We start from the raw sequence: 27,391 nt of genomic DNA on the forward strand, positions 1-27,391 counted from the left end.
ATTTATTTAAAAAGAAACTGAAATCTCGGAAAGATTTGTTAATTTCTATTTAATAACTATTGTTATAATTTTACAAATATTAAAGACAACTCATGAAGGATTTCTGTCAGTTCATTTTCAGACCCTTTGCGTAAAAAGGTAAATTAATATAGTCTAGACTAGATACGATTTCTGTTCCAAAATTAACACTGCTCAGTTAATTAGTTTAGGAGCAAAAGCAGAACATACGCACATATATAAATATACTATCAGGACCCGTGTGCCGGAGTTTCCTTGTGGAAGTATGACACAAAACTGGAATAATAATTACTTGAGTGCCATCAGCTATAATCGAAACCGAAACCAAAACTTATGAAGAATTCTTGTTAAAATTATTTGTTACAAGAAATGGAAGTCTATAACAATTAAACGACAGTCACCTGGATGTAAGCGTGACGCACAAAATAAATAGCACACCCGTTATCCTATTAATATATACATCATTTTTAATACGCCTTAACGTAAGTTGGTAAATAAAATATACCTAAATGAACATATTTATTGATTATACATTCATAAATCTAGTAAACATATTTGTAAGAAAATTGTTGGCGGATACTTTGCATTTCTTCATTGCTGTGATAACGTATTTAAAAGAAAATGCGAACAAAAATATTTTTATAGAAACAAATAACATGAAATATATACATAACATTAAATGAACGTATTTAATTTAAAACAGTTTGTCATTAGATTCCCATGCAAATATCATTGTGTTTCCTTTTTATTGTAGTTTTTAAGTAGACAGTTGTTGTTGTTAATGTTCTAATTTTGTTTGAGTAAATAAATTATTTGAAAAAATGTTGTAAAAAAGTAATCGCTTTCTTCTTTTATTACAATTACGTTAATGTTTTGTTTCATGCAAATTACGATTCCTCTGAAATCATCGTAAAATATTCTTGTTTTATTTATGTATTTATAAATCAGTTTGTAATGTTTAAAAGGTTTGGCCGAAAAGCTAAAAAGCAATAGTCAATATTTTTTTTTCATTTGGTTGTCGTTATTAATGTTTTAAACTTTGAAGCTGAGTTGGTTTTAGCGTCCAAAATTATCGTATGTAAACATAAACAAATCTTTTTTAACACAGTCCAAAATTAGCATCCTAACCCATTAAAAATGTTGTTAAAATAATACATTATGCCGATTTTGTTTACGTGAAAGATGTTTTATCGACAATAACTCCATGAAAGAAAAAAAAAACAAATAAAAAAACAAAACAAAAAACTAACGGAAACTTTTTAAAGACTGTCTGTAGTTGAAGGCTACCAAATGAGAAATGTTAACAAAAATGTAATAAAGTTTGAAAACGTTTCATGTTTGTTGTAGATCAGCTGGTTTCTAGAAACATCGACATCGAAAAAAATATTTTTTTATATTATATTTTTTCATACGAATTATACAAACACACGCATGTGTAGGATTAAAATACAAAAGTAAATTTTCAAAGCATTCATTAAATTTGTTTTTTGATTATCGATGAGTAACAAAGTAAAAGATTATTTTTATTTATACACATTTCTATATAGATATGGCTATCCATAATTTGTATATATATGTATATATATATATATATATATATATATATATGTATGTATGTATATATATATAATAAATTCCACAGCCAAATAACCTCGCAGCCCACAAAAGCCATGACAGTCAAGTAACCGAGAGTCCAAGACACGAGTTTCACCTTCATTTGGGCTCATAAGTTAGACACATCCGAACTCAGGATTCGAAACCCGAGCCTTTGTTTGCTCGGTTGGTAGATTGCTTGCCTCGCATTCAAGAGGCTCGGATTTCGAATACTGAGTTCGGATGCGTCTGACTGATGAGCCCAAATGAGGACGAAACTCGAGTCTTGAACTTCCGGTTCGCTGACTGTCATGGCTCTTGTGGGCTGCGAGGTTACTTGGCTGTGGAATTTATTATATAAAAGCACTCACATTCTGAAAATCACACACACACACACATATATATATATATATATATATATATATATATATATATATATATTGTTAACAAATAGCAAGAGGTAACTCAAAACCTAAAAGGTTTTCCTTCTCTCTTAATAAGTAAACTTGGTGAGTCTAAGTTGATATCGTTCTCAAAATGTTTAGGCTATAAGTATTTGCTAATCCCTCCTGTTTTATATGACAATTAATTATGATAGATCATGACAATTGATATATGATATATAATTACAATTATAGAACAAGTTACTTTTGAAAATTAATCTAGTCAACATCCGAGTAGAAAGTACACTACGTGTATTGGCAGACTAAGAGGAACGACTAAGCAAAGAACGTATTTACTTAGCGAATTTATAGCTGTCGATAACTACCCAAAAGAGAAAGAAGTATAAGGAACGATTAGCTAGGACAAGCCGCATCAGTTATGAAAACTGAAAAATGTTGAATTTAATTGTTGAATAAATGACGTCCAATCGTTAATCATTCTCCATAGATGCCTAAGATACAGTTTAGCGCAGAATCAAACTGATAGACGAGAAGATGATAGGATTAATTTTACGTTATCCATAAAAACAAACGAGACTTTTATATAGACGTAAGAAACCAGTTGTTTTCTTTAAACTAACGCACCTAAAAACAATGATATGGACGCATGTGTTGTATTGTCATCTATTTTTTGGTTCGCACTTTTACAAAATGCGTGGATAGTATATACATTTTGATGACCTTGATTTTGTTATAAAAATCAGTTTATTAAATCAGTGAATTTTTATTTATTACACAATCAAGTATACCAATAGAGAGTTTGGTCAGTATAGATCTAGTGTGGGAGTGGTTGATCCAGATATGACAGAAGTGTGTCGCTAGCTTCTCTCCGTTTACTTCCGTCTGTCTTTTTCAAGCTGTAACTCCTATCTCCGACGACTCAACTCTTAACTGAAAACTGTCCGTGTTTCAAAATCTATTTTCCTATCATAGCGGCCATTAATACTAGTAGCACTACGATCACCACCAGATATTTTTACATAATCTATAATGTTTATTTAGACATTCTTAAGTTGCTCGTTTTATCGCCTTCCAAACTAATGATGAAATAATTCATTATGAAATACCTATATTAGGTGACATTCCAGTTAGACTTAGGAAACACAATTATGATAATAATAATCAGACAGGATTATGTGACGTTGCCCGGGGAAGTTAATATATAACACATGCTATTTAATAAGAAGCAAACATTATCAGCACCATACTATTTAGCAAAGATATACCTGAAGAAGGTCGGAGATTACATCGCTTGGAACGTTCAAGAGTAACACTCAAGACGAAAATACTAGTCCGATTAATCCAAATGATAAAGGCAAATAAGATTATTAGCACAGGAATTGGTAATTTCTTTGAGCTTCGTTATAACAGATTGTCTTAACTTATTAGAAAAAAAAACTAAGCGCCAACTTTGAGAAGAGTGGGTGAAGTTATTTTTATTACGATTAATATTTTTAATACTCGAAATAATTGTTTCTGTTTTTATCCATTTTAATAAAGATATTATACCTATTAAGAGAGACTACGTTGTGCTCCTCTTTTTTTATGAAACTGTTCGTTTGGGCATCATTTTCCCAGCATGTTCCTATATTCATGAAACTGACGACACAGAAATGATTTTAACTGCAACGCTATTCTTTTTGCACATACTGATCTTATAGTTCCCCCAGGTTCGTCACATATTGCTTCTGGATTTTATTTAGAGACTAGCCTGTGCGCCCGACCTTGTCGTGACAGTTAGCGCGTTAGCTTTTTTACCCTTCTTTTTTCGTTCGCGTTTCGGTTTCGAGCTTGCCTAGCGGTGCTATTTTTTTTTTTTTTTTGCTGCTATTTTTATTGAAAGAAAAGTTGTTTTATTCATTTACTTTTTAGGAGACTGGTGAGCAAGTTTTCATCTAGTTCTTCCGTTCTTTTCTGGGAGTTGCTCAATATCCTTAGTATAGCAGCTCTGCCCAAACCGAATTTCATGTCAACCCGGGCAACGCCGGGTATCTATGCTAGTCAACAATATATCTCAAATATCTTTCCACGTCTAGACCTACATAATTCTGATTAACAAGTCTTTATTATTAGTTTTTTTAATTAAGAAGGATCGATCATCTGACAGTTCGTACATACATAAATAAGCAGAAATAGACATGTATATCTAAGATTTTTCCATATATGCAGAAGTCTAAAGATCACTTCCAGAAACGCCAGGGAGAAGAAACAGAAAAACCAAAAGGAAAAAAAAAACACTCATATTTGGCAATGTGTATTTTACAATACACGCACGCACGCATGCACACACACATATGTTAACGTATATATTTGTGTGTGCGTGTTTTAGAATTAGCATAGGTATACATTTTAAAGATGAAATCCGCATCATAAGTGAAGAATATCGGCGATGATAAATAATAATGACTAAGAAATAAAGATCTGAACGAAGTATTAGATTCCGCAATAGCATGAGACCCCCGAGAACTATATATATAGTTATATATAGGAGATTGAACGAACATAAGACATTAAAAAGATTCAAAGAATTTCTTGAAGAAATGTATGAATCTAGTTCCTTTTAAGCATTTCATAACGTAAGCGTGATTTCGCTGGAATAATGTAACCAGTAGATATTTCTTTAAATTATTGTACAGGGCGGAACGATAAAAATGTGACCTTAGAAAAGACATGATTCCATTTGCGTTTGATAAAAGGCAGTTTTCTTTTATTGTTGTACATCAATCTACCAGTTGGCCAGTTGTGTACAACTCTCAAGTGCAATAGGGTTCATTCAATCATGTCTGAAACTGACACAATATTCAACAAGCGAAATCAAAGATGCGCCGCTGTATAACGCATACGCTCTACCGATTCAAGTTATGACAACAGGGCCATTGCCAACACCCTCTAAATGCAAATCCGGATGGTCCAGCTAATCGAAGTTTCCGGTCACGGTTATAATCTTTGGTGTAGTTTCAAGTGAGGGCCACATCATACCACTTAACATCTTCGAAGTCGGATTGAAAGTCAACACCAAGTGTACCTGGATGTGGTTAAGAGTGTGGCGACTCCTTACTGCAATCAGATAGCCGCTAGCAGACCCTTGGTGTGACAACAGGACTCAGCGCAGACCCATAAGTCCAAAGCCACACAGGTTTGGCTTCAGAAGGAGTGGTACGACATTCTACCCTTCTCTCACTGGCCCCCTCCTCCCTCGACCATAACCTACTGGACAACTTAGTTTGGCCATATGTCGAGAAAATCACCAACACGATCGCCCACAAAACTAAAGCCAACCTGATGGCCGCCTTCTGCTGAATATTCGCTGAGCTCCGCCCGGCGCTTGTGAAAAACGCGCGATCCGAGTATCGGACACGTATCGAGGTGGTGTTTGAGGCTGAAGGCGGCTACATTGAATAGTTGTCAGTTTTACTACATAATAAAGTTACCTGAATGGATTTCTTTAATAAAAGTTTTAAAGTAAAGGTGCATTGTTATTTTAGAGCAACAAATGCATCGTTCCACCCAGTAATAATTTAATAGGGTTATTGACTGATAGTTACTAAAATATTATATATTAATGCTTATTCTTGCAGGTCAATATATTTTCCTTGAGGCATCGGCAGCCAATCCAGGTGATAAGGCAAGACTACGCAGTACATTATTCATGTCTACGGATGCTCGTTGTTTGCAGTTTTGGTACTACATGTATGGACGCGAAATGGGAACTCTCAAAATCTACTTCGTCGACGGTAAATCTGGTAAAAAAACAGCGATCTGGTCTCTAACAGGGAACCAGAGTAATAAATGGTTATATGCCCAGGTTGCATTTGCATGGAACGATGTTAATTATGTAAGTATATATCGTATAAAATCGATATTTTATATTTCACAAGGTTGGAATATAAAACCTTACAAAATACGAATAGTATAATATGTATAGCTTGTTTTACTTTTAGGTAACCGGAAATTCGACCTCTGTAGCTTATGATTTTGAATAAGTAAAAGTATATGTAGGATGATTAAAAAAAAAGTTAGTTGCAACTCAGGCCATGCTAATTTTTCGGACAAATGGTCGATTAAAAACCGAAGTCCTCGCCAAGCGATATAAAAAATGGCTTCGTCTGTGGAAAGCAATCAATTATTAAGTCGCCTGACAAAGACATCTGGTTTACCCGACTATTTGTCCGAAAAGTAAGCATGTCCAGTATCGTGGCCATGTAAATTTGCTTATAAAAATAGAATATAATCACTGGATTTCCATACCAGTAGATCTATTGCATTACAGTGATTATCGGTCTTACAAAATATTATTGGCTGTAATATTTTATAAAGACAATCCCAGCTAAATAAAAAAAAAATGCTCAATATACCAAATAGAGCAAATAAATCATAAATTAGTAATTTATATTCTATGACGTGAAATGGTTGTTTCAAATCTAGAATTTTTATTAAATGCAAGTCAAAGAATACATTTCAAATAGTATATCTTTTTTTTTACACAGTGATCACCACTTATTAAGGCCCGGAAGCCACTCAGGGATAAGGGTTATTGCAAGTACATTACGTTAGTGTGGATATTTGATGAAATGTTTACTTAAGGGGGCGGTTCATTAGGGATTTGTTAACGTTGGACTTGCAGACATCCAAGTTGTAGTTCGGTGGGAAACAGGCAGACGGAACAGAGTTTCACAGGCGTGCAGTTCTAAGAAAGAAGCTCTGCTCATGGAATCCGCGTTATGTCTACCCATGTCCTCAGAGGAGAAAATATTTGCAAATTACAATAGTTTATACCTAATTTGCTAAATACAATATACATAGAAAATCAAAATTAAAAGTTTTTAAAGTTTTTAAAAACATAGAGTAAGGGAAATTATATATTTGTTCACAATGAAAAGGATATTGAATTTCGTATCCGAATTGTATGGTAAAATCTGAATTGACAGTCTTTGGTAGCAGTGAGGAAAAGGAGTCCAATCCGTATTATGAATGTTCAACGGCACAAGGTAACAATCCGAAGTCGGCATAATTTCTTGGTTTATTATAAAACAGCTTCACCGGACATATATAATAATATATTTACCGTACACATCATCTAAAAAAAGAAGAAACCAAGAAATTATGCCAACTTCGGATTCTTACCTTGTGCCATTGAAGATTCAAGAGTATATTTGATATCTTCATTAACTTACGTAAAAGGCAGACATCTGGAGCAATAATAAGTTATAAAATATCTGCGTTTTAAGTGTTACTGGTTATCGTTTTTCTTCGTTGATAGTCATCAGAGAGTGGTTGTCACGTCCCAAAAGCGTTGTTCACTGTAAGCCTGTATTTGTGCTGGTACTATTTAAGTATCTGTGTTTTATGTAGATACTAGCATTTCAGTCCGGCGTCGCCCGGGTGTTTGGAGGTGTATGGTGAGCAAAATAAATAGCGATCAATTTTTAAAAACTTTGACCCCTATTATGACCCCTTAACGTTTATTATTTTGGGCTCAAATCAAGTTATTAAGTTAGATGCATGTCCAAGGAACCGATATCTAAAATTTCAAGTGTTCAGACCCAAAATTGGAGTTGGTAGAGTTCTCAAAGGTCAAATCGTTGAACTTTGACCCCTTAACAGCCAAATTTCTGGCCGAAAACGGATTACAAAGATTCTCCCAAATCGCAGTACCCTGTATATCAAATTTCGAGTCTGTAGACTAAAAATTGACAGAGTTATTGCGTAGGGAAATGTATACACACAGACACACAGACAGGCATACACTTTTACTTATATATTTATATAGATTATATGAGCAGATTGCTGTATTGAGATAAACGGCGGTGAAGATGTGGTAATTACAATTAACATGTTCATCCTGCAATTTGCCGGCTTGGACATCGCCAACGAGTGTAGTGCAGCACAATTAAACACAATCAAAATGTGGCCTCAATTATGGGGTTCCAAACCATAGTACCAATACGTGGCACACCTATGACATTGCTCGCTAATATATTGTAAGCCCAAAAGCTCATATCCGCGACTCATTCTGTGCACTAGTAATTATCTATGTGATTTTTATAACTGAAGAGAGAGTCGAATGCATCGATCATTGATCTAGCCATATTAGTATATTCCAATTGAACATTCTTATTCATACTACCATAATTATATATATATATATATATATATATATATATATATATATATATATATATATATATATATATATATACTCGGGTTTTTTATATTCAAAAGTAATGGACTAATGAATTCAACGAGGTTGTTAGATAGTGCTCAATAAAAAGAGCTGACAATACTTGTTTATTGTTATATAAACATGCTCACATCCCGCTGCTACAAATAGCCACTTGTTTCAATCAAACAACAGATATCATCAGGCAGCGACTTGACTATTCAAAAGTTCAATGAATAATGCTTATTCATTGAACTTTTGAATAGTCAAGTCGCTGCCTGATGATATCTGTTGTTTGATTGAAACAAGTGGCTATTTGTAGCAGCGGGATGTGAGCATGTTTATATAACAATAAACAAATATATATATATATGTATATAATTATTTTTTTACTATAATAATTAAATACCTACAGACACTAATGTTTCATCCTTTCGGGAATCTTCAGTGCAGGGTGTCACGATTACTACCAGTCGAACGAATCGAATCCTGTATCACGAGACATCTCTGGCTCGATTAGCGGAGACCTAATCCATTCGGCTACCATTAACCGCTAGAAATAACGTTGAATTTTAAAAAACTTAATGTTAAGTGTTCATTTACGCCAGACAGACAGTGATCAAATCGTTATACGATGATCTACGCATAAGAGCTAAATTGACCGACTTTTAATTCAACTGAAAGTGCTCAACGATAAGAAACGAATTTCTTAAAGGGGCTGTCAAATATATATATATATATATATATATATATATATATATATATATATATATATATATATATATATATCAAGATCAGTCCCGTGCGTGTATCTTTGCTAGCGATTTATATTTTGATAGCAATTAAACATTTAGTATTAGTAAATGTTAGTATATGATATTTATTGTACATTATTCGTGGCATACACTTTATTCAATACGAGATGTTGTTTTATATGAAGCAAGGGGTGTTTCAGATTCATAATTTTGTGAGTAAAAAATGGCGCAATCAATATTTTCCATAGTCTTTCTGTCTGTCCTTTTCACTTTGCCTCAGAAACTACTTGACCGATCTGGCTAATTTCTTAACGGACATTTATGTTAGGATATGATACAGCGAAGAGTGAACTCGTATTCTTTCGAGGCGCTTTCACGATTAACAGGGATAAATAATCGTAATACCATATTTACCCTACAAGTTTTCTCGGAAACTACTAATCGCATCTGACTTAACTGTTGTGTCAACCTTTGTTACAATAAGTTGCAACAAACTAATTATTATTATATCCGTTCTATACACATTTAAAATAATAAGGGATTTATAGGGATTAGTATTTGATGCTCAGTACTAAAATCTATTTTGGAATTCCAGTTGTATATATACTCCACGCTTATTTCAACGGGTTTCCCAGTCAATCCTGAGCCTCTATATGCCAGTGAATCTAAACAGTCTTGATTCAGGACAGGTGTGGTTGGTGATTGCGTAACACTTGCTTCGCAATTACATGTGCCGCTAGCCTTACAGACGTGTCAATTGTATCGTGAGATCGAACGTAGGCAACAAGTATTTGATGTAAAATTAACATAAATTAACAATATTAAACCATCAATTCGCCATAAAACAATTCTTAAAAATCAACGTTTTATAATTTTTGCCCGTTTTAAACAGGCTAACAAGTTTAGTAAATACGTATTATTTGAAACCGTCATCGATAATTTCGTAGACAATGATGAGATTTTAGACTAATGATGAAACCCAATAATTTTGCATAAAAAATGTAGATATACTTTAAAACGTTTTAATTAACTTTCTTTTTAAAACTATAGATAATCATTGAAGGAATCCGCGGTCAAGGTTATACCTCAGATATTGCCATAGATGATATTGGATTCACTCAGGATTATTGTGCAAGTAAGTTTTCTTTTATCTTCTATTTAATTATCATTTGATTTAAGAAATTTTTGCAAAGAACATCATGTTTTCATTGCAAAAGTAAACATAATGCAATAATCGAAACCATTAAAATGAGATTCAGATTTGTCAAAAATGTTAACTATGTTACGTTGCATCTTATTCCCGTTTTTCAAATACATAAACATCTGACTTATCCGGTTTGGAATTTTATCAAATTTCCTGTCAACATCCGATTTAAATTTCGTTCATAATTATTCGAATTCATCAACCTTTGACCTTTAAATCTTATATAGAAGCTGAATCACATTTCTGAAATACATCAACTTTCCACTTATAAACGTGGGATCGAAAAAATATATCCATTCCGGTTTTTCCAAACTGCTTAATTATGTACTTTACATTTCTTAAGAATGTATTTTTTAAAAGAGATCTAATAAATCGGTCAGTAATGACATCGTTACTGTACTAATTAATTTTATTTATACATATTATACGCGTAATAGCACTAGTGTTTACATAATATTCTTCAGTGAAAACTGATACGATTTATGTATGTTTGCATCCCTCTCTCTTCAGTGTATTTCCTTTTTTCTCCGCCTATACTGTAAATAAAGAAATGGGGTGGCAAATCAAGAGCTTATATGCGTCTGAATTCGATTATGCCCACAAGCAACAAAAACACGGTCTCAGTATTTTATTTGCTACGTGTCATGCGGAACATCCTGAACACCGTCATATCCTGAACACGTCACATCCTGAACACCGAAACCATATATGGAACTGAAACTTAACACTTTATTTTATTAACACGTGCATATTATTCTTTGTCTTTTAGACTTGTCTGACATTTAGATTCTAACAAAGATGAAAAATTATATTGATCGAAACATAGTAAAAAGGAAAATGAGAGCTAAATAAGTCAAATTATTAATCATTGTCTAATAAAAATCGAAACGCAGTTTGAATTATTTAAGCTTTTTTAAACTGATTTATCGAAAATGTCATTTATTGACAATGTAATACCTAAACAAGGACAAAACATTAATAAACGTGTCGTACTAAAATTTTTTTGGAAGAACAAGTTATTGAGTAATGAAAGAATCTTTAATTAATTTTAAAAGCTTCGCGTATGTGAGAGAAAATGGACCAAACATACTGTACATTTTAAACGTACCTCTGAATCAGTTTATTTATCTTTGCGTTTTCATTGGCTAGATCATCAGAGGCGGCAATGAGTATCTTAATACCCATATCTATCCGGATGTTACATTTAAACCCTTCCATTTCTAGGCATAAACTCTAACTAATTTAACTTGAAGTCCTTCTATGAGACATGATCAAATTAACAAAAATACAAATCAGACATGAGACTATATTGCTCAACCTTACAACGTAAGAAAGCCAACTTTACCTCTTCATATTTTATGAAGTATTATCGAATTTCTACCAAGGAAATGTTGATATCTTTAAAACGATTTATCTTATATGGCTTAAATTTTATGACGCTGTTATCAGATCCATACTTCAAATTTTAAAAGATCAGTAGTTTGAATTTGTAAAAAAAAAATGTAACCTTCATCGACATTTCAAGTTCAAGGTCATATAAAATGCGGAACTTCATTTTTTACAATATGGACGAAATAGGGAATCACCGATGAACAAAATCAAACTTATCGCACAAAGTTTGACTTTTAATTTGAATTTGATCGTTGACCTAATTATCATAGAATTAAAACTGTAATAAGTTTTTTCATCAAGTTTTGTAACGATTGGTCAAGCGATGTGAATGCTGAGTTGTATACAAAGAAACAAAGAAACAGTGACAAACTGGATCGAAAACGTGGCCTTCTTGGGAGACTTAATAAGCGATTTTAAGACTCTGTGTGCGACGACGGATGATTCTGAAAACAAACCATTCATTGACACGAAACGATTGTGAATTTATCTAAAAAAATCATTCAAGATATACTCTACAATTTAAATGTCACTGGATTTATAAAATTATCTCGGATATCCAGGATTATTCATTTTATAAATACGATCACATATGTCTTTCTTAGATATAGCAACATGTCATAATATTTTATTTATTATATCAATTATATATGAGATTATGTAGCAAATTATATTTTTGGTTTGATTTCAGCGACGCCAACTAAGGCCCAAACGGATTATGTATTTCCAAAAGCAGTGACAGTTGCCCCAACTCCGACAGCAAGTAAGTATGGAATATTTATGTACAGGTTACATTACACACACACACACGCACACACACACACACACACACACACACACATATATATATATATATATATATATATATATATATATATGAAGAGAGAGAGAGAGAAGTAGAGAAAGGTAGAGAAATATTATTGACCGAACAATCTCAGAATTTATCTCGATTCCGATACTATTACCGATTTTGTCCTAAATTACCGATTCCGATACAAAAGCCGATTCCGATTATTTTAAACTTCGTAAATATTTAATTAGAGATTTGCTGCATATGTTTTAATTATAAAATTAGTGTACACTCCTTGTGTCATGTCAGCACGCATTTTTGCACATGTAAAAATACCCTTGGAGAAGGAAATTACAGAAGTAGGTTTTTCAATATATTTTTCTCGGTATATCTTTTCATGAGGCAACACTGTTAAATGACACGTTGACACAATCTCTCACTCTCCCAGACTGGTCACTGAAAGTTCCAACATGGCACCACATTGCAAAGAACTCTCTGGGAATCTTAATTGTTGCACTACATGAAGATGGCCAATATAATAATAAGATTTCCAACACCCTGAAACTGAACAGTAGTACAGTGGCTAAAATCATCCAACGTTTTGAAAGAGCAGGGACCACTCAGAACAGACCTCGGGTACGTCGTCCAAAGAAACTGAACGCACGTGCTGAGCGTCACATTCAAACGCTTTCTTTGAAAGATCAGCGTGGGGGCGCCGTAAGTATTACTGCTGAAATTGAAAAGGTAGAAGAACCAGCCTGTTAGTGCTTAGATGATACTCCACACTCTACATCAAAATGACGTGCATGGATGTCACCTAAGGAGGAGGCTTCTACTGAAAACGATACACAAGAATGCGCACAAGATGTTTGCTGAAGACATGTCAATAGAGCACATGGATGACTAGAATTATATTCTATAGTCTGATGAGATAATTTGGCTTCAAGCATGTGTGGCAGCGACTAGGTGAGAAGTACAAAGATAAGTGTGTCATGCCTAGAGTCAAGTATGGTGGAAGATATGTCCTGCTCTAGAGCTTCATGCGTGCCTCATGTGTTGATTTGCGGCGATTTTAAATGGCATTTTTCTTTTATCGTAAACTTACTCATATCTGAGAAAAAATAAAATAAAATGGTGACGTACATCCGAGCTTTAACAGGTGATCATTCGATCTGTTATCGAATACTCCACCACTAAGCAATATTTTTATATCATTATAATAAATGCTTTTTTAAGAAGAAATGATTTGCTAAATTTTTATTATTATTCTTACCGGCGTAAGGTATAATATTTTCCTGTAAAAATATCATTTTATCTATAAAAGAGAAAGACTATTTTTAAGATCGGGTTCTTTCGATTTTAGATACCTATCGGACGAATTTCTGTAAAAAACTTATTTACAAATACTGCCAATCATATAAGCTACCTTTGTGTTAAATTTGCAAATTATAGGCTCAACCGTTTCTTAACCTATGAAGAAGGAACTCACGCAAATATAAAAAGTGGCTTTTATATAATAATAATAATAATAATAATAATAATAATAATAATAATAATAATAATATATGTGTGTGCGTGTCTGTGTGTGTGCGTGTGTGTACATTATTACAATATTTTTACTATTCCATTTTATAATAATGTATAGCCAACACATGACATTGGTTTCATAATTGTTTTAAAATAGATAAACTAAATAGGAAATTTAAATAAATAATAAATAATAATAAACAAGTTCTTCTCATCAGAACCATTGTCTAAAACTGTACACAGAAAAAAAGCCGCTTCTACACTATTAGGACGAAATTTCGCAAATCCTATTACTAAATTTCACATGAAAACAAGGATTACGTATTCCTTGTATTTTAAAGATCATTATATTCAAAAGTTACGAACATCGATAAGGTAGAAAATTATTTATTAAAGAAAATAAAAAAAAATAATGAAAACAATTGTAAGGCATAGAGTAATTCAAAAGGGATGAAATTTTCTGTTTTGATTTGATTTAAGATGGCGGCAATTTTTAACTTGTTGACACGATTAAAGTTGTTTTATTTAATTATTCAGTAATACTCAAGTAATTTTGATTGCATAATTTGCAAACTACTATTGTAATTTGTAAGAATTGACAAAAAAATCAATTGAAACCATTGTTTTTTTTTAATCTAAAATCTCTATTTATCGACTACAAAATCTTGTCCCAATTCTGTAGAAGCGCTGAAAATATATTGAAGCGATCAGCTGTCTTTATATTTTTCAGGGTAGTGATAAAAATTACTTTAACCCCATATTTATGCTCCATGGTACTCGTAGTTTTATCTTAAATGATCAGGTTTGCTATTTCAACTTGTGTCAGAATTCGAGATAAATCGATGACTAGTAACATTGTTGGATATTTCAAATAGCAATCTAACAAGACCACAAGAATCCCATATAAATTTTGTCTTACGAGTTTGTACATAAATTTTTTTCATTTACATTATAATATTAGTGACATTTTTCATGACCATTCTGCTTTTAATCCATCGGTTACTATTTAACGAATATACACGATGCGTATGATTATTTTTACTCAGTAGGAGTTTTAAACGAGTCATCAGAAAGGATGTTCCCTGGAGTTTGGATGCCAACATGTCTCATCAGATTTGCAGTACTCTCCACCTTATTCAATAAGCTTTGCAAATGACTTTGCGTTAGCAATTCAGACGCTTGTCTTTAGTTTTCAATGAAATATAGGTGGCAATAATACTCCCCAAAAGCTCGTACTCTTTGCACTTTTCCAGTGGAGGACTAATCATTGCTGTTCTGGATCTTTCCATCCTCTTTGAATCTTCACGGTTATTTTGTGCGGTATCAATCGGGTCATATTTTTACAATTGCAATAAAGAAATTTATTAGGATTGTTTGTTTCAGTGCAAGTCCGTGAATGCTTATATAAACAGAAATTATCGCGAAATCCGTTACACTGACCTTCACTTTAACCTTTACTTTGACCTTCACTTTGACCTTCACTTTGACCTTCACTTTGACTTCCACCTTTGACTCAGAACTGGTTTTATTATGGAATATCGATTAGGTATTCCATGATCACATACCCTATAAGCTGCCCAAGTTTGGTGATGATTGGTCAAGCGATGTGAATGCTAGGCTGTGCAGAAACAAATAAAAACACAGTAACATACCAATAAGCAAATATAACCCCCTATCGAGGAAGGTAAACATCTATAAGTGACTTTTTACTGTGCACATGCACATATAAAAGTACTATGAGTTCTGAAAATCCAATCTATTTCAATTTGGAGTTTTATTTGACGACCCGTTTTAATTAAAAATTAAACATATTTTAATGTATTAATTAATTCAAATGCTATGCAGTGCACATATATTCAATTTAGTAACACTTATTGCAGTTAATAACACGGCTTGTTGAATTTCCGACTAATTTAAAACAATTACTTCTGTAACATAGCGCGGACGGTTATATGCAAATACCGAGCCGTGAGTGAAATGACGTCATGTCAAGGAAAACGATTACAAAAAAGAAAGAGCACGTTCGAGAAGACGGTCACATTAGAGAAGTGGATGACGTTCGAGAGTACGTTTGCGAAAACGATCACGACAGAGACCTAACAGCCATATAGAGAAGTCACGCATAGCGTGATAATGAGGGAATAAATATCGTTGTACAACACAAAAAAATCGAGTTTAATTTCTTTTCTATTCATTGTCTACTTTGCGAAGGAGCCTACAATGCGTTGGATAATGTAACACTACTATTGATCCGAAGAGAGGATTTGGCAAAGAAATCTAAAAAAAAAAAAATATACTGTTTGGCATGTTTCTATTCGGATATTAATGTAATAAGTTTTTTTTCCATCTTATTTTTTTAGCTTCTACTGAATTAGATTGTACGTTTGAAACAACATGCAGTTGGAAACAGAGTGTCGATGATGATTTTGATTGGAAAATACATAAAGGTACAACTACATCTCTAGAGACCGGACCCGATTTTGATCATACATTAAGGAACGGTAAGTAATCTCAACTATAATGATGAAATGCTGACTTTTTTTTTATCAGTATAACCACAAATGATCTATCACCATTTTTTGGAACGTCTAAATATTTGACATTAAATTTTAACAGAAAATACGTCGATATAATATAGGTGAGCGGTCTTTGTTCACTTCGGCCCTATAATAACCAATGCGATTTTTTCTTCTTTTTTGTACATAGGAGTCGCCACAAATCAAGACTCAGAGGCCACTCGAGGATAAGGGTTAAAGAGTGTACATTGGACAAAGAATAGATTAGAAATATCATAACTCCTTATCCTATAGAATTTCGATGTCTACCATCTATTCAGAGAAGAAAATATTAGCAAATAGTCTTTGCCTTACATAGAATAATAAAAATCTTTGGATCTGAAACTCAAACATTTCCCGCCATAAATTTAAAAATTCATTGAATGACTAAACTTTGATTCATTTGCTCTATCTTGTATATCGAGATATTCTTATTTAGGTGGGATAATACATACAGAATATTACTGCCAGTAATATCTTGTAAATCTTATAATCACAGGTTTCCGTACAAGCTGATTGTTGGATAATTTTATTCTGAAGTACACACACACACACACACACACACACACACACACACACATATATATATATATATATATATATATATATATACTAGCAAAAGTACCCGTCGTTGACTGGGTTCCAAAACAGCCTATAGAAAATGGACTCTGATTTATGGAAGTATTATAGGTTATGAAAAGGAAGGGTTGTAAAGAGATAGCTTCGAATTTGAGAGTATCAAAACCGAAGCAAAATATGATGAAAGTAAAAATAAAATAGAAAAACCCCATAATTTATTATACCATACCTGTTCGCACTGAAACACTTATCACAATATTCTTTGGATCTATATAAAAAAAAAACTTTGATAAACTTTGTGACGTATTTCCATTCTATGGAGGTCAGGCGCGAACGAACAAACCATAATTTTATTATACCATATTTCTTCAAACTGAAACATAATTATCAAAGTATACTTACGCAGATAGATATGAAAAATCTTTATTAAAGTTTTTGCCTCTTTCCATTCTATGGAGGCCAGGCGCGAACGCAGACTCCACAATTTTATTATATCATCTCTATTTAAGTTAAAACATACTTATCAAAGTATTCTTATGTACATCTATATCGAAAACACTTATAAACGTTTTTTTTTTATTTTTAAATGTTTTTCCATATTTTGTGGACCAGGCGCGAACGCAGACCCCACAATTTTAATGAACCACCGTTCTGCCAGATCAAACATACCCATTCCTGTGTCTCGATACATCTTGTATCATTATATGTAATCAGGTTTTTAAAATAGTCAACCATATAGGAGCCTATTCGGGACCAGACACACACACCACCACACACATTCAGCGTTATATTATAGATGTATATATATTATTCTCTCTCTGTATATATATATATATATATATATATATATATATATATATATATATATATATATATATTCACGCAAAGGGGTAAATAAAAATTTAAGAAATTATTTCAAATATTGATGGCAACGTATCTACTGTTATTGGTCCGCCATGCACAACCGTTTGGAAAAGCACATAAAACTGATGTTATTTGTAGTTTCCATTGTAACTCATGAATGTTTCCGTCTTTGTCTTTTCAGAAAAAGGCCACTATATTTATATTGAAACTTCCATGCCACGCAAACCTAACGACGTAGCGCGCTTCGAATCTCCCTCATTCATTCCAACACAAACTGGATGCTTGACATTTTGGTATGTAATGCATGGACCAGATGTGGACACATTGACCGTGTATCAAAAGTATAATACCGCAATGACCACACTTTGGAGGAAAACCGGCGATTTTGACGTAAACTGGCACCAGGCGATCGTTCCAGTTCAGAATGATAACAATATACAGGCGAGTATATTTTCTTTCAATCTATTAATTTTATTATGAATATATTGTATCAATATTGTTAATCATGAAAATGTTATATTGTAAGAAAACTGTTATATTTCTATTTTTTTAATCACTTAGACAATGCATGACACTAGTTGATATGAAGATCTTACAAGCATGAAATATGGTTATCACAAAGACCGGAGACGCCTATTGGTCTGAGTCTAGATTGTTAGGCGGAAAACAGTTAGCAGGAAGAAAGTCCTACAACCTTGCAGTCCTTGGGGAAAAAAAACTGCGGAAATAAGAAGTTGTATTACAATTTGGAACCAAAACACGAGCCAATCGAGTCCGATAATTAAGAACAAAGGGGGCGGAGTATATATTAGACGATTTCCAAGAACGCGTGCCATAATAATATTTATTCAAAACTACCCTGGGTGATTAGCGTTGCCCGGGTATTTAGAGGTGTATTGAGCAAAAAAAATAGTGGTAGTAGGCAGACAGGCTTGAACCCGTGGCACGAAGGCTGAAAAGAAAGTGAAAGAATATCTAACGTCTTAGCAGATGTCTCCACAACATGACCGGAAGTCAAAAGCGTTGAAATTAATTGACGTCAATCCAATAATGACGATGACATGCTAAAATGTCGGCGAAAAAAATCGCCCCTCCTTGTTCAAAACGGCCGATGACGAAATTAATGTTCTTGGTCAATTTTTCGATATGTGTGGTCTGAGACGTCGAGCGTCCAATCTCATAAAAATCTGTCACCTTTGTTGAAAGTTTAAGCGAGACATACATACATACATACATACATACATTTAAACAGAAAGGTGAGATTTATATTATAGAAGACTAAGACTAGCAGTATTACATCTGTGAGATAGGGGTTGCTGAAAAGAATAAAAGCTGGGCCTAATCAAATTACAATTTATGCACCTTATCCCCGAACCTTCATATGAGACAGAAATAGACCAGTCTAAATATCTGACAACGAGGTTCCATATGTGGCCTAATAGTAAAGTTTATAATCTTTTTGCATGTATGGTGAAGACAAGCGAATACGTCACTCCAACTCTTTATTTTTATAATGTGAGATTATTGATAAATCAGTAATAACAATTAAAACTGAGAAAACCATAATAAATCACCCGTTCGTCAAGTGGGGGTACGGGTAAAAGATTTTCTTTTGGAAGACATCGGGTTAACGTTTGTAGGAACTGAGTATCGCATTAGACGTTATTTCATTCTTGGTTAACATCTGTTTGAGTTCAGCATGTGAAAAAAAAAGACGATTAACTTGAAATATATTTATGATTTATTTTATACTAGCAGGGCTTGTGTAAAATAAATTCCCCAGAGCTATATCAAAAAGTAGAAAACAACGCTGAGTTTGAACACCCAATGTTATTTTTTTTAGGGTAGTGAGCACTTTTCGTGACCATAATTTCTATCTCGAGCCAATCTAAATAAATTTTCTAGCATAAAATCTCATATCCAACCATATTGATGTTGGTTTTCCCGAAAACACGGCCTTTAAACATACTTGATCTGTCTGGAATATTGAGCATTTCTTTTATTACTATATACGACTTACCAGATATGATGTTACCATATATATCTTATGGCCCCCAGGCAATACCTAGTAGATCTTGTACAAAATAGCATAAAAACACAGTGCCATTATTTTCACGGGCGACAATATCTTTATACACACCTGATGTATCAAAGATAATTAGTAACTAGATTAACCAACTTTTACACCTTTGCCTATTTTTTACTTTGTTTTTACTATTTTAACTCGCGGAAAAAACCATCCGCTTTTCCTATTATACACTACAATAAAAAAAATAACAAAACCCGCCTTTCCTCTGAGCAATACTGCGTTTATCCAAATATGTTCTTATGTCAACAGATTCATTATTCACCAAATGCAAAATAATATTAGTGCGTTTAATGTAACACTCATCATCGAGTGAGAATTTCTTTACTTGATGTTTGGTTATATAAATATATGTACGTGTCTGTATCCAAACTGCAGTAATCTAATTAATAAAACTCATTATGTCTGTCTCCATATTTTAAACTCTATTTATTCCAAACCTAAAAGTCGCAGAACGGCACAAGGGGCTACAAATGATTGTTTTTTTTTTTTCATGGACCGTTCATTTAGGGAACTTTAGCCGGGCAAAATAGTTTTTAAGGGGCCAAAAAGGGGTCTAAATTGCAAAAATAGTTATACATTTTGTATAATCATGTTAGTTTCTTTTTAATCAGTTCATATGCGCGTCACTTTGGTACAGTGGTAACGTCACCAGCTTTGAATGCTACAATTTTGCTTTCGGTTTCAATTCTAGCTGATGGCACCCAAATTCTTCTTTTTTACTTTAAAATCACGACTCTATAAGAATATATACGAAATCTGGACAAATTAAAATATAATATTTAAAAGTATTTTATGACTTGACCAAGTTGGGCCCCCCTTTTAATGAGTTCATATGTATGTCACGTTGGTACGGTGGTAACGTCACCAGCTTTGAATGCTACAGTTTAGTTTTAAGTTTCGATTCTAGCTAATGGCACACAAATACTTTTTTTTAACTTTTGAAATCACGACTATAATAATATATACAAAATCTGGACAAATTAAAATATCATATTTAAGCGTATTTTATGACTGGGCAAAGCCGCGACCCCCCCCCCCACTCACCTTGCTAGTATTTTTTATTTCATATAATTCTACAAATTTAGTAAGTATTTTTCAGATTGTATAAATCTAAGAGAAATAGACTATCGTTATTATGAATACACATTTCCGTCTGCAAAAAATGTAACGTTGATATGTTAATCTCATGTAATATTTGTGATAATGTCTTGTTATCGTTGCCTCCTCGTTTTATTATAAACTCACACGTTAAACAAAAGAAGGTAACAGGTTTGATTTCGTATTTTCGTGGCCCATCGGCTTGGATGGTTAATAATCTTATTTATAAAACTCAACATGTTTGTCAGCTTGTCTGCATTCTTTCAAACTGTATCTCCTCCAAGACGGAAGGTCGCAGAGCGGCGCGGGCCGGATTCAGTAATTGCATTTTTATGGACCGTATTCTATGGATGTTTACTCGGTTTAAATAGTTGCTAAGGGGTCAAAATTGAAGAAAATGACAAATTGACAAGCATAAGTTGACTTAAATTGATCATATACGCATGCGCAAATATATATACATTTTTACGTTAATCTTTTTATCTGTTTCTTATCCAAATCACGATGGCTGATTCGGTAACTGGACTGGGGCGCTATGAAGTTTGGTTTCTAGTTGATGGCATACAAGTCTTATTGTTTTTGTACTTATGCAATCACGACTATATATTAGGTCAAATATAATACGCGATAAGAAATTCGCTCTATACGAAATATGCATAAATTAAAATATATTAAGCGTATTTCACCGCCAGGAAACGATGCACGTCCTCTGCTAGTCGACTGTATAAAATGCAACTATTGGTGCGAATTAAACTTGTATATCAAAGTGAGTCATCTAACATTAGATCTATGTTTATCGAAATCGATCAATTAACGATTATAAATTTTACATTATTCTCTAAGAAGATCCAATGTATGTATGTGCTTTTTAAATCAATATAGACAACAAATATAAAAATTCGATACCTCCGTTCATTCTTGAAAGATAAAGGATACCCACTATTGGAGTAGCTGCGCCTGTAATTGTGAGGTAGTGGTTGGGCAATCCCCAACCACTCCTTTCCTTAATTGGCATTGTTTGAGTCCAGTGGCAAGGAGAAATCCAAGACCACTGGAAACAATGCCAAGATAAGCGAGAAGCACATACACCAACCGGAAGTCCTAAATGGTCACCCATTTAGTATTAGTAAGGTTCAACTTTGCTTAACCGAGGTGATCTAATCGTGTTTAATCCAGTTATTAATAATTAACATGATGTATTCTATCAGCCAAATACATATGAATATTAAACTAATGCTATAATTTGATTTATGATAACGTTTTAGTGTTAGGTACAAGATAAAATTAGATGGTAATATCACTGCCTCGATGAATTTCAACTATGCAGCGTAAAAGTGATGACTTTTGTTTCGATGAACAAATGAAGTGTGGACATAATGGTGACGTCATATGAATAGTCTTTTGTGTTCCAAAATAAATACCTTACCATGCTTGTTTTAAGAGAAAAAACGAACCTGCTCTATCGGATGTATTATCTGAAAAAAAACATTGTAATATATAATAATTTCAAATTATTTTATTTTTTCTAATTTCAGATTATCTTTGAAGGACGCCGAGGAAAACGTTGGCAGGGAGATATCGCGATCGACGACATTTCTTTCTCATTTAAAGGCTGTCCAAGTTTCGCAGGTAAATGAAACACGGGCAATTAATGAAATTCATTTTTTGTTTTAGTTTAAATTCACAGCCCCCCCCAGGGCATATACTATCTTATATGTATATGAGTTAACAAATACAAATATATCCAAAAGACAACGTTAATAGCTTTTAAATTTTCTAATTGAATTATCTCCCTTAGAACTAGGTAGGCATTACAGAACCTGTCCTACTTAAATGTATAGATATATAAATTAATTAAAGTATATTCCTTATTAGATATGAAATTATGCTTTTTAAATATATATACATACATATATATATATATATATATATGTATATATATATATATATATATTTAACCTTATTAATATTAGTAAATTACCAAACAATATATTCATATCAGGAAAATGTATGTATAAAATATAAAGAATTAGTTTCGTATATTCAACAGATGTAAACCCTTTTTAGATATAAGCCTAATTAAAAAATTACAGAAAATAAATATTAGATAAATAATAATAATAATAATAATAATAATAATGATAATAATAGTAATTTTCTTATAGAAATAAAACGTTTTCACCATACTTTAATTCCAATGTTGAATTAACATATTATGAACCAAGATGGCTGCAAGAATAAATACTCGATGTTCAGTCTTCTATGAATTTTATTTCCTTTTTCTTCCTACGACATTATATTGCATTTATTCTTTCAAATCAAATAATACCTAATGAGTCTGATGTGTGGATGTGCGAAAAGGGCCTTATTAAATAATAACAATAATACCAGATTGTTTGTGCATAACGAAACAGTTTTTTGTCTTTTAGTCACTATATTGCTCTGTAATTACATTGAGCTTCTTAAATAAGGATTGGTATATATTAGAAGGAAATATAGTATACTTCCACAGAAATATATATATATATATATATATATATATATATTATTTGGTTTGAAAGAATAAATGCAATATAATGTCGTAAGAAGAAAAAGGAAATAAAATTTATAGAAGACTGAACATCGTGTATTTATTCTAGCAGCCATCTTGGTTCATAATATGTTAATTTAACATTGGAATTAAAGTATGGTGAAAATGTTTTATTTCTACAAGAAACTTATTTACTATTATTATTATTACTTTATTTATCTAATATTTATTTTCTGTAATTTGTTAACTAGGGTTATTTCTAAAAAGGGTTTACATCGGTTGAATATACGAAACTAATTCTTTACATTTTATACATATATAAAGTGGGAGAAGAGCAACTTGCTTATTTGGAATATTAATTAAATTTAAATAAGCAGGTTGCTTTGCCCCCCACCCCCTGTATATATAACACTATATCATTTATGTTTTTCCATGAATTTTAAATGAACTACAATTAAATAGCTATTAAAAGTATGTTGATAAAAATAATAATTTTAATTTATGAATATTCCAGATGCGGTTTGCAACTTTGAAAAGTCATCCATTTGTGAATTCACACAGAGTAAAAAAGATGTCTTCGATTGGATATGGTTCCAACCGGGAAGCTCTCATATTTCACACCAAAACGACCACACGTCAGGAACTATGAACGGTAAAATTGTATAATGCAATATTTCCAAAGTTTTGAATTTTTTTTTCAACATTTCAACAATACAAAGTTTTTCAGATATATGTACAGGAGATGGACAAAATAATGGAAATTCGTCTGAATTTTGTATCAATTGAAAGGTGTTTAAACTGATAAAATCTTTTAAAAATGACCAAAATGTTTTTCTCCTGTGTTCAGCAAAATACGAGTTTTCCTGACGTGGTCCCAGGAATGTGTAGAGAACACTTAAGATGAAAAAAAATGTGATGATGCAAGACATTTTCTACGCCTAGTCCTTTTCAACACAAGCCATATCTAGATAATTCAGTTGCGCTATATTATATGTTCTGAGTAATAAAATATATGGTGTTTATTTAGAATGGCACTTCTGTTAATAAAATCAAAATTACAGTAAAATATTTATGGCGTACGTACTCGTCGCTGAACCAAGATGCCATATTCCAAAAATCGCGTAAATTGATCCAGTAGTGTTTTCAATCAAATAAATAAAATTAAATTAGGAAGCCATGAGACTTTTCTTTTATAGTTTACCAAAATTCATGGACGACAATTCAATTCGACTAGATATACTTTTCATATTCAAAATAATAAAAATTACAAATCAGTAAAAATCGTAAAAATTGATTTTTTGATAAGACAAATTTCTTTATTAATTTACATATGACATAAAGAGTTTTATGTATTTTTGTATTTTAATCAAATGCAATTCTCAATAAATACCAGATTCTTTAATATTAAAAACATAATATAGTGTAACTGATTTATCTTGATATGGCCAATGTTGGAAAGGAAGAAGAGAAATGGCCTTAGTAATTGATGTCAAATTCACAAGGTGTTACATTATTTTGTCAAAAACCTGTATATCGTTAAATCGAGCCATTATAAATTAAACAGGTATCCGGAAAAATGTATTCTGTAGGAGACAGACAAACATTTATCAGTACCAATAGACGGTAATATTCCTGTGTGTTAAAAAGTAATAGAATGCGTACGATTAAAAATTAATAATTATTAAACTTATTCAAATGGAGACAAAACAACTAATTTAGATAGGGTAGTTAATATTACTAGCCAACCCCGTGTAAATTCAGCGATACTTTTTACATCAACCTGTATATTTTACTATTAATTGTAATGTTAGTTGTGCAGATTTTGAACCGGACGTATTTAAGCGTCCGCTCGGCTTTACCCGCAACATGACGTCAACCGCCGAATTATACCGAGCGTCGCCGATGCTCAAATCTTAACAACGGTAATAGATGTCGTATAAATAATAATAAAAACAAAAACTTTTTCGAGTGTCTGCAGTTGTTTGGCATTGATAAATTCATGGTGCTCTTGGTCTTTTTACTTTCCATCTAGTTCCTTTCTTTTTTTTTTCCCTCTCCCAATATTTTTTCGAAAGTCGTTTGCTCGTTGTTCGCATTGTGATCCGCGTCTTACGTCAGATTACAGGTAAAGTTGAGCGGTTTTCTTCGTTTTTCGGACAAAGCTGAAAGCATGCTTAGATAGATATTGCAGCATTAAGATCATTTTCTATAATTCGATTTATAACGTTATATAATCAATCCTTAATGCTGCAATATTTTAAGTTATGAATTTATTATATTTTTTACTAGAGTATCTTGTCCTTTGCTTTTCCACTTTTAACAACTAGTCCTTTATTTTTCGATGTTTAAGCTTAACCATATTACTTTTATGCTCGCATTTTTCTATTGTAATAAATGTATGTATATATATATATATATATATATATATATATATATATATAGTCATCCACATACAGTACTGTTTCGCTGTTTCACAGCTCATCAGTGCGGCTAGACAGGCAACTACCTCAAGCCAGGATTGAAACCCGACCGTTTGTACGGCAGTCAAGGCTCCTAACCATTACGCTATTGGCGGCTGCTTGAACGAGAAGTGAGTTTAACGATGTTTTGACATCGTCCGAAATACCTCCGCTCGATTTGTTTACACAAATAGCGTCGCTTATATGCTAATGGTAATTCGTGTTTCACTTCTCAATATGCTCAACTCAAGCATATATATATATATATATATATATTATCTGGTGACAGCATTTATAAATATAGATGTAATTTCCACAAAAAATAAATATAGAATCTATATAAGACATCCAGGTTTTATTTTTTTCTTCATTACCTTTTACTTTTCATTTTCAGGACATTATATGCTTGCATCTGGCTCCGGACATCAACCTGGAGAAACTGCTACTATTATCAGCCCTAATTACTCATCGAACAATACCAAATGCGTCGAGGTTTGGTACCACATGTCCGGAGAGAAGTCTGGCACGTTGAATGTTTATATGGCAACAAAGGAGACTCGAACGCAATTGTGGTCAAGAACTGGTGATCAAGGTGCTGGCTGGTCTTTGGCATATGTGACTTTACGAGATCCAGGAACTTTTCACGTAGAACTTGAAGCGGTTGTTGATGGGGAAAATGGTTTGATTGCTATCGATGACTTTGGTATTTTTCACGGAGAGTGTCCGAAACTAGGTAAGATATATAGTTTTTCTTCAGCTGAGCTCTTCGCACGAGCCATTACCAGTGATCGATTAACGGGGTGGTCTCTGGAATCTGAGTGACCACATGTCTTCCCATATTTCCAATATTTTTTAGCATTTATAGTAACTATTCGGGGTCGTTTTTGACTTTTTATAACAGCTGATTAGCATTTTTGTATCGCTGATAACGGTCGTCATATGGCATAATTGTGTTGATAAAAATTCTCATTAGATCATCGAGTTTTAGTGATACTGGGCAAGGTTAGTACCAGATGGGTGACTGCTTGTGAATAGCAGGATCTATATGTGGGAAGATGTCGACACATCCCTGCACGAACCGCAGAACCTTACCTTGTTATATCCTCTTACCAGAATAGACACGCGACTGTGTTGCGCTTATGAATTTCAATATTCCCTAGAAACTTCCTCTTTCTGAAAACCCGGCTTAATCTGTCGTGAGTGTATGGCGCCTTACTTTGGTCCGTTTTGATCATGGCCGTTAGTTTTCTCTTGAATTTTATTGATAATATGTCTCTTAGCATTCCCGTACATTCAATGCCATCACAGTGATGATTTGGATCCAGCTGTTTCTTCTCT

At 32.9% G+C, this 27,391-nt stretch overlaps 1 protein-coding gene across 1 annotated transcript in view; it reads left to right on the plus strand.

Annotated features, from left to right (window-relative positions):
* The window catches only part of LOC145292801 (MAM and LDL-receptor class A domain-containing protein 2-like), a 228,899-nt gene that overhangs the window by 15,736 nt on the left and 185,772 nt on the right, over positions 1 to 27,391 (plus strand). The window contains exons 7-15 of the mRNA XM_080138841.1: positions 5,633 to 5,889; positions 10,020 to 10,104; positions 12,254 to 12,325; positions 12,801 to 13,112; positions 16,240 to 16,380; positions 18,059 to 18,318; positions 22,600 to 22,693; positions 24,109 to 24,246; positions 26,448 to 26,786. Coding sequence (XP_079994967.1) covers positions 5,633 to 5,889; positions 10,020 to 10,104; positions 12,254 to 12,325; positions 12,801 to 13,112; positions 16,240 to 16,380; positions 18,059 to 18,318; positions 22,600 to 22,693; positions 24,109 to 24,246; positions 26,448 to 26,786 — 1,698 coding nt within the window. The remainder of the gene's footprint in view (positions 1 to 5,632; positions 5,890 to 10,019; positions 10,105 to 12,253; positions 12,326 to 12,800; positions 13,113 to 16,239; positions 16,381 to 18,058; positions 18,319 to 22,599; positions 22,694 to 24,108; positions 24,247 to 26,447; positions 26,787 to 27,391) is intronic.

This window comes from Euprymna scolopes, chromosome 14 (assembly GCF_053919585.1).
Source record: "Euprymna scolopes isolate OS-2025 chromosome 14, ASM5391958v1, whole genome shotgun sequence".
NCBI lineage: Eukaryota > Metazoa > Mollusca > Cephalopoda > Sepiida > Sepiolidae > Euprymna > Euprymna scolopes.